The 8,104-nt window shown below is 41.5% G+C and overlaps 3 protein-coding genes across 3 annotated transcripts; 2 read left to right on the top strand and 1 right to left on the bottom strand.

The window, feature by feature from the left end:
• Positions 1-637: 637 nt before the first annotated feature.
• asdurf (ASNSD1 upstream open reading frame) lies at positions 638-1,550 on the top strand. Its single transcript, XM_028394069.1, has 4 exons — positions 638-826; positions 1,017-1,070; positions 1,274-1,349; positions 1,437-1,550. Exons 1-4 carry the CDS (start codon positions 752-754, stop codon positions 1,475-1,477), a joined length of 246 nt encoding a protein of 81 aa, XP_028249870.1. The 5' UTR covers positions 638-751; the 3' UTR covers positions 1,478-1,550.
• Positions 1,476-5,068, top strand: asnsd1 (asparagine synthetase domain containing 1). The gene is made up of 3 exons (XM_028394067.1): positions 1,476-2,904; positions 3,037-3,218; positions 4,483-5,068. Exons 1-3 carry the CDS (start codon positions 1,498-1,500, stop codon positions 4,727-4,729), a joined length of 1,836 nt encoding a protein of 611 aa, XP_028249868.1. The 5' UTR covers positions 1,476-1,497; the 3' UTR covers positions 4,730-5,068.
• LOC114426568 (glucose-1-phosphate thymidylyltransferase) lies at positions 4,727-7,902 on the bottom strand. Its single transcript, XM_028394068.1, has 8 exons — positions 7,598-7,902; positions 6,517-6,606; positions 6,343-6,422; positions 6,151-6,266; positions 5,969-6,066; positions 5,280-5,348; positions 5,137-5,195; positions 4,727-5,014 (listed from the first exon to the last, which is right to left on the bottom strand). The coding sequence occupies exons 1-8, from the start codon at positions 7,787-7,789 to the stop codon at positions 4,894-4,896; spliced, it is 825 nt and encodes a 274-aa protein (XP_028249869.1). The 5' UTR covers positions 7,790-7,902; the 3' UTR covers positions 4,727-4,893.
• Positions 7,903-8,104: the final 202 nt, after the last annotated feature.

The following is an 8,104-nucleotide window of genomic DNA, read 5'->3' as shown; positions in this document are numbered from 1 at the left end:
TCACAGCCGCTTGTTTCAGGGAATGAAATTGCAAACATCTCTCAGCTGTTTCAGATCAATACAACATCACAGCTTGGTGGGCAGCACGCCAACATGAGTCTTTAGACAGGTGTGTTTGTCTGGCATGCTGTAAGTGCAAAGGTGTGTGACCGGCTGCTGGGGCAAAATCAATTTGTGTCACCCAGGGAAATTTGTCTTTACCAGTTGTTTCCAAGTCAGTGAAATGTTATTATGAAACAAATCTGTCCGATGTGAATACATGAGAACTGATTTAATGACCATTCCTCAAAATCTCAACACTGTAATGACATTAGTATTGGCATGTGTGACCATAAATTGAAACCCCCCAAAAATCCACTTTCTTTAAGTGTGTTACTTAGCAGAGACTGCTAAATGATTACCTAAGACTTGTATACAATGTGATTGTGAAATGTTACAAAAGCAAGAAAGGTTTAACCTCCTAGACTTGTGGAATTAAAAATACGTTTTACTTTAATATGACAAGGATGAGACTTAGTGCGCCCAAATTGATAGAAATGTAATAAAATTACATTTTGCTAAGAATAACACAAATATTTAACAGGGTGTATATATCAACCGCTCACCAACAGGGGGCAGTAAAGTCAAAACTTAGCAAACCTCTGCATCCGGAACAACTTTCGTAGTGCTTGACATGTGTTTGAGTACTGAACTTGTTTGGCTTTATCTACGTTGATACAAACTTTCTGTGTCAGCGTTTCTTTTCACCAACATGTCTTCAAAAAGCTCAGACAACGACGATAGCTTTGAAGGACAGTCCGCACGTAAGGAGGAACTGAACGGAAAGGTAGCGTTAGCTAAAACATGCTAGTTGATGTGGCTAATGTAAGCTAGTAACCACGGATAAACATGTATCGGCCCTGAATGCACAGGCACATTAATATGATGTTATGTCATCTGTTGACTGTATGCATCGTAGAAGCCTTGTACTGTACTTGTACAGACTTAGTGAAATAATTCGTTTTGGTTATTTACAGATAAAGGAGCAGAAGGTTGTTCTGGACGAGCTTTCCAACCTAAAGAAAAACAGGGTGAGTACAGTTTGGCGTGAGTATGCCCTGTGGAAAGCTGACAGAAAATGATTTACATAATTATAAATGCATCTAAACCCGACCAAATACGAAGCATGCCTTTAAACAGACGCATGTTCTATAATATTTCCAAAGAACCAACATTTATCGGAAACATTCTCATTTTATTTTATCTAAACACACATTTGTATTCATTTCTGCAGAAGGTTTACACTCAGCAAAGGAACAGTAACATATTCTTCCTGGCAGACAGAAACCAGACACTGAGTTCATGCAAAAGTAAGTTGAAAGTAAACTTGTTGGTAAATATTCTGACTAAAACATGATAAGAAGATGAGCACAACTGATGCAATTTTGTGTCTCCAGAGGAGCTGGATAACCTGAAGAAGGAAATCCAGGATATGTAAAACAGACTGTCACTGCAGCAATGTGTGGCATCTTTTGTGTATTGACTCTGTCGTCTGCTCCCTTTGAGTGGGACAAAACAGTTTATGAACATCTGAGAAGAAGAGGGCCGAACTCCAGCCAGGATGTCCCAGTGAAAGGGGCCTGCTATCAGTGTCTATTCTCTGCTCATGTTCTTCACATGAGAGGCTTCCTTACCCCTCAGCCGATTCAGGACAGTGCTGGAAACATCCTGCTGTGGAATGGAGAGGTTTTTGAAGGGCTTCCAGTGAAGCCAGGGGAGAATGACACCGCTGTTGTCTCTCAGCGGCTGATGTCCTGCAACAGCTCTTCAGAGATTCTCGCTCTTCTGTCTGCTATACACGGGCCATGGGGGTTTGTTTACTACCAGAAGGCTGGAGAGTACCTCTGGTTTGGCAGAGACTATTTTGGGAGGCGGAGTTTGCTGTGGAAATTTGATGCAGAGGTCAAGGCATTGACCCTAACTTCTGTGGGAGCCCACGTTTCTGGACATGATCAGTCTAACTGGCAAGAAGTCCCAGCCGCTGGTGTGTACAGGATTGACCTAAAGGCAGCTACAGAAGCAGGCTCTGTGTCGTTTGAGATATATCCCTGGGATCATGCAGGAAATTCCATCTCTTCCTGCATTGAAGCAATATTGGAGTCAGTCCCTAGTGGTTGCAATGCGGTGATGAATCAGTCAGGCCTTAAACTCACTTCACTTGTGTGTCCTTTGAATATGTCCATTCCAGAGTCAATAAATGAGACAGAAATCCATACAAACTCACATTTTTCTGGGAAGGAGCTGGAGGAGCTGCTGGCAAGCAAAGAGCAAATGTATGAAGTGGATCATCTTATCGCTGTTCTAAGTGATGCAGTGAGGCGGCGAGTTCAAGCACTGCCTCTTCGGGTACAGGACCACTCACCTCTTACTCCTGACGATGCTAGTGTGGCTGTCCTTTTTTCAGGAGGCATCGATTCAATGATCCTGGCTGCCTTAGCTGACCGTCACATACCTGCTCATCAATCAATAGACCTTTTAAATGTAGCATTTAAACTACAGGAGCCAAGAAAGCAGAATAAATCTGCAAAGAAACCCCCAAAGCACAAAAATAAGCCCACAGATTCTGAAAGGGATGTTGCTGATTCCAGGACATTCAGTCCATTTGACGTTCCAGACAGAATTACAGGGAAAGCTGGTCTCAAGGAGTTACAGAACATGAATCCTGAAAGAACATGGAATTTTGTGGAAATCAACATAAGCCAGGAGGAGCTGCAAAAAATGAGATTAGAGCGCATTTCTCATCTGGTGCATCCACTGTGTACAGTGCTAGATGATAGCATTGGATGTGCTGTGTGGTTTGCAGCGAGAGGGACAGGGTACATCATGGAGGATGACAGTCAGAGGCCCTTCACATCATCAGCAAAGGTAAAGTACAAATTTCAAATTTAAATTTAAATTTTGTTTCATAGTTTTTAAAAGATGTTTCTCCAAGCAGTGCATTGGTATGGATTTGTTAAGTGACAGCAACCACACTGACATGCTTGTCTCTGACTGCAGGTCATTTTGACAGGTATTGGAGCAGATGAGCAGCTGGCAGGTTACTCCAGACACAGAGTCCGTTTTAAGACATCTGGGCATGAAGGACTGATCCAGGAACTAGCCATGGAGCTGGGCAGGATTTCCTCCAGGAATTTAGGCAGAGATGACAGAGTTATAGCTGACCATGGGAAGGAAGCCAGGTAGGTGTGAAACCTGTTGGTTTCATGTTACCAGTGTTAATTTTGGCAGCAATTTCGGATTTAGTTTTTATTTTAGTCTTGTGACTAAAATGTAATTTGATTTTAGTCACGTTTTAGTCATCAACATTTTTAAAGTTTTAGTCTAGTTTTAGTCGACTAAATATCAAATAATTTTAGTCGACTAAATCTGCCGTGGATTTAGTCGACTAAAATTCTATGATATATATTTTTCATGAAATATTTAAGGTTTGAAGTGCAATAAAAACAGGCACAGCTTTAACTTGTGTTATTTGAAACAAACATCTCTTTATTTAATTGCTACGACCTTTTCACAAAAGCAGCAGTGAACAGTGAGCTGCTCTCCCAGAATACACTGTTCAGTCATGACCTTCTTCATGAATCCTCCATAACTACAGCAAAACACTTCAGTGACAACTTAGAAACAGGTCACATGCTGTAAAACCATCAGCAGCGCTGTCTTCATTTATAGATTTTGTCACGTGTATCTTTGAACGGAAGTTAAGATGACTCGTCTGCAAACGTCGCTTCAGGTTTATTGATTTTACCGCTGATAGTCGCTCCGCACGGTTTGTAAACCGTCTTGATTGTCTTGAAATTAAACGTGTCTGTGTGTCTGTTCTCCTGTTTTGTGTGACCATGCATGAGGACGCCTTCTTCCAGCATCGCGGCGCAACGTCCTTACACAGAGAGAGCACTTCTGATTGGCTCTCTGCCGCCGTCTCCTGATTCGTCCCTCCCTTTCCACAAACAAAATTTGCTCTGATTGGATCTCGTCTCCATCAATAATTTCGTCTCGTTTTTATTCGTTGACGAAAGTGTCAATCCATTTCGTCTTCGTTTTTGGCATCGTGCGTTAGTTTTTATTTAGTTATCGTCTCGTTTTTATCAGCAAAAAGAGGTCGTTAACGAAAACTATGACGAAAATGATTCGTCAACAAAATTAACACTGCATGTTACCAGACCTCAGTTTTGAAATTATCAATTGTCAATTATTTCAGCAGCCTTTACGTTATTCTATTAAGGTGGCCTATTACAATATGGAATTGAGCCTTTTCAGGTCTCTCTGGTATTGTTATCACCCTCTCTTACAAACACGCTTGAGGGTCAGGCATAACACAGCACAGTGACACATCAACAGTCCATGAGAACTCCATTGTAGTCCCAATCCAAATTTTGACTGCATATGTGTGTATCCAGTTGGTTTGTTGGTGCAGCATCTAAGAGGCATCTCTTACACATGCAGGTTTCCCTACTTGGATGAGGATGTGGTGAGCTACTTGAACTCTCTGCCTGTGTGGAAGAAGGCAGATCTGTCGCTCCCTCGGGGCGTTGGTGAAAAGCTCCTCCTGAGACTGACGGCCAAGCAGCTGGGCCTCAGCAAATCGGCCATCCTGCCCAAAAGAGCTATGCAGTTCGGCTCCCGCATTGCAAAGATGGAGGACACTCATGAAAAGGCCTCTGACAAATGCACAAGATTGCTCACTGGGTAGATCGTATAAATCAGTTTAATAGAAAAATATTTCTCATAAAATTACAATTATCTTTTACAGACACCATGTTAATGCCGGCTTAAATTTAACATTCGATTACCTTCTGCGTTTTGCACCAGTTTTTAAAATAATAAATATGGCATTTTTGTGTAATCAAGATTCCTCTACACCATGTAACACTTGACATCTTTAAGTTTTTCTTTGAAGTAAAGGTCACATTCAACATAGGAAGGCAAGTTTCCAACATCAAAACGCCCAGAAATCTGATGAATGTAAACTGCTTTCCTAAAAGAAAGAAAAGTTGAGAAATACAGTAAAACAACATTCTTTAAAACTTGATTACATGTATCTATTTTTTCCAAACTGTGTGGATAACTAAATAAATATCATTAGGTAGTGAAAATTACCTTGGAATGAGCCAGGACACAAAGTTCCCTGGGGCATCTTTCTCTTCAATAGGAGCTTCCTGTGGAAATGGGAAAGTTGAGCATAATAGTGTAATTAAAAACAAAGTATACTTTATTTACACTGCATGTCTTGTTTAATTTACCTTCTTCTCATTTAGGAATGTATCCAACAACGGGAGGCTTTTGTTTGAAAACACATAGAAGCAAGGGCACTGTAAAACAAATGTAATTATTAGCTGGAAATACATACGTCTCTGAAATCTCTTTATACATAGTTTATCTGTGTCAGGACCTAGAGGACCAGTGTGTGACATTTACATACAGAAATGGAGTGAAGAGATTTAAGTTTTTATTACTGTATATTCATATGAATTGCTCTGTTTAATTAACAGATTCTCCATAGGGTTTGAATTTCTTTCAGGTTCCTGCCATCTCAGTGGTCCAGAATGGACAAACACACTCTGTCAGTAGAGAGGAACTTTTCATGCTGAAGTGCCAAGCAGCAGTTGCAGTTCTTCATATGTCCATTTAAAGCACAATCCTTTGTGAAGCTTCAAAACTACTCTTCAGAAATCGTGGAAGGTCTGTCCATGTTTATTTACAGCCTATGGATCTGCTAGATGCTTGGGAACAAAGGGATGACAGAGGTATGTTCACTTGTCTATGGTTTCTGACTTCACCTATTGAGCCACACACTGGTGCCTAAAGATGTTCCATGTAAGAGGCAATGCAACAAAAAATGTGTCCCTATTTGATTATATTATAGGAAGGAAGAATCTGAATTAACTTGAAATTGCACAGGAACTAACTTTGATCACTGTGAAGAACTTACAGCCCTCCTTGATTGCGTTTCACAATGACGAGGTTTCTCTTTCATGCAGACAACACGAAGGTCACTGTCTACTTCCAGTATTCCATACTTATGGGTTTCTGCACAGCCACAAAAGACATGGTAATTGTGAGCATGTGGCCCTTCTCATCTTTCAGCGTGACTGCTTAAAAAACAAACCTCACCTTCATCTTTGCACTGGTATGAGAGTACCAGACAGTTGTCCTCGCACTTTGCTTGCACGTCTGCAAACCTCTCTTTTACTTGACTGAGGCTAAAATCTTCTTTGAAAAGGGTGTCACTGTATCAGTAGGAGACAGTTACATGTCAGAAAAAAGGACAGATTCACACTTATGCTGTAAGAAATGTAACCATACCCGCCAATAACTACAACATGATCTTCAATGTTAAAGTGCTTTACGGCGAGCTGCAGGCAGGCCACAGCACCCAGACGCTCCTAAGAGAGTGAAAACATTTACAGAGGTTGAGACATTCACAGAAGCACCAGTGACAAGGCAGTAATAACAGTGATAACAGTAACGTGTACTTGCATCATTGTTTCTTGTTTGATCGCTGAGGACCTTCACGTTTGTGAAATGTGCTGCCCACTCTTCAAATGCAGCATGGTAAAGAGCGTTGGTCTGTGAAGAGTACAGAGCAGGTCATTCATTCCCATTACCTGGATGTCAGATTTGAACTAGTTCAGAGTGCTAATCTGATTGTGATGTGCAAATCAGTACATGTGCACATAGGTCACATCATGAGTTAAGATGTAAATGTTTGCCAACAACTTTTCCAAAAGATTCAGGGGTGGCACGGGCCATCTCTAGAACCCGACTGGACACCTCAGGTGCCACCCCAGGTGATTGACAGGTCGCCTTGGAAGGTGTGAGACAAAAATGGCAGATTGTTTCATTGCCTAATGTGCTAGTGGAGCTTTATCTGTACAGTTATGTGTATCGGGTGCATCTTCTGAGACAACATGAGAAGACTATCAGAGCAAACTCAGATCTGAGACTCACACAGTGATAACGAGCATTTTCAATGTGGTTAGATCATTTTGACTCGGCCAAACACAATGTTGATGTGTAACCAGGCTCCTTTTTGTAAAAGGACAGATGGAAGGGGCAAATATTAGCAGCCCTGGCAGCTCCCAACCCGGAGCCAGCCAGGTGATGTGGTCATACATAAGGATCCAGAATCACCACCAGGTCAGAGGCAGTAAAGGGCTTGCCTGGTTCAGACATTGAAAAGTGTATCTTCACACACTAACAAAAGGTGATTCAGACAGAATAAACCTCATTTTGAATGTTGATTCAGCTTGTAATTGATGATTTTGTGTGTGATGTTATTTTATTGCTGTATTTATTTTAGACAGTGTCGATGTTTTTTACAATTTAGTTTCAACAAAGGATGGGAACAGGTACCACATTGTTAATGTAAAGAACTACAATGGTCACATAAGTGTGTGTGTGTGTGTGTGTGAGAGAGAGATGCATGAAACAATAATTTACATTGTTAGTTGTTTGTTTTTGAAAAACAAAGTCTAGTTCCACATCAGATAAATGAGGTGAACGTACACATGTGTAAATTGCATGATCAACTTTCCGGAAGTGATTACTTGGTACTTACAACAACATAAATGCAGTCCACCCAGCCAGAGGCGAACAAGGCGTGGACCCAGTGAGAGATCAAGGCACACTGGCCCACCGGCAGCAGCGGCTTCGCAATACCGGCCAGGTGAGCGAATTTCCCGCTGCTGTCGGCCGCCACATCCCTTTGGAGCCTGGTTCCGTACCCGGCGGCGAGAATTACGGCTTTCATTTAAAAACTGAGACAAGTGCAGCTTCAGTGGTTCAGTCCGTCAGACTCGGGAATTTTAAATACTTTACGTTGTAGGCCGTAGGAGGACTGTTAGCGTCACACAGCACGTAGCTGCGTCCCAAACAACGCGAGATTACCTCATCAGCGAGAACTTCCGGTTACAATTTCCAAATTAAAAGCGACTGATTTTAGAGTTAATAAAATCGCCTATAGGCTGCTTCTGCTATACAGTAGAACCACGTGATATAAATGCTGTTTTATAATCAAATTCATTCTGAAATATGCCAACTGGTCACAAAGAGATAAAACACAGAA

This window comes from Parambassis ranga, chromosome 21, assembly GCF_900634625.1.
Source record: "Parambassis ranga chromosome 21, fParRan2.1, whole genome shotgun sequence".
Classification (NCBI taxonomy): domain Eukaryota; kingdom Metazoa; phylum Chordata; class Actinopteri; family Ambassidae; genus Parambassis; species Parambassis ranga.
Note: the sequence above shows the minus strand (reverse complement) of the source record. Positions and strands in the feature narration are given on the sequence as shown.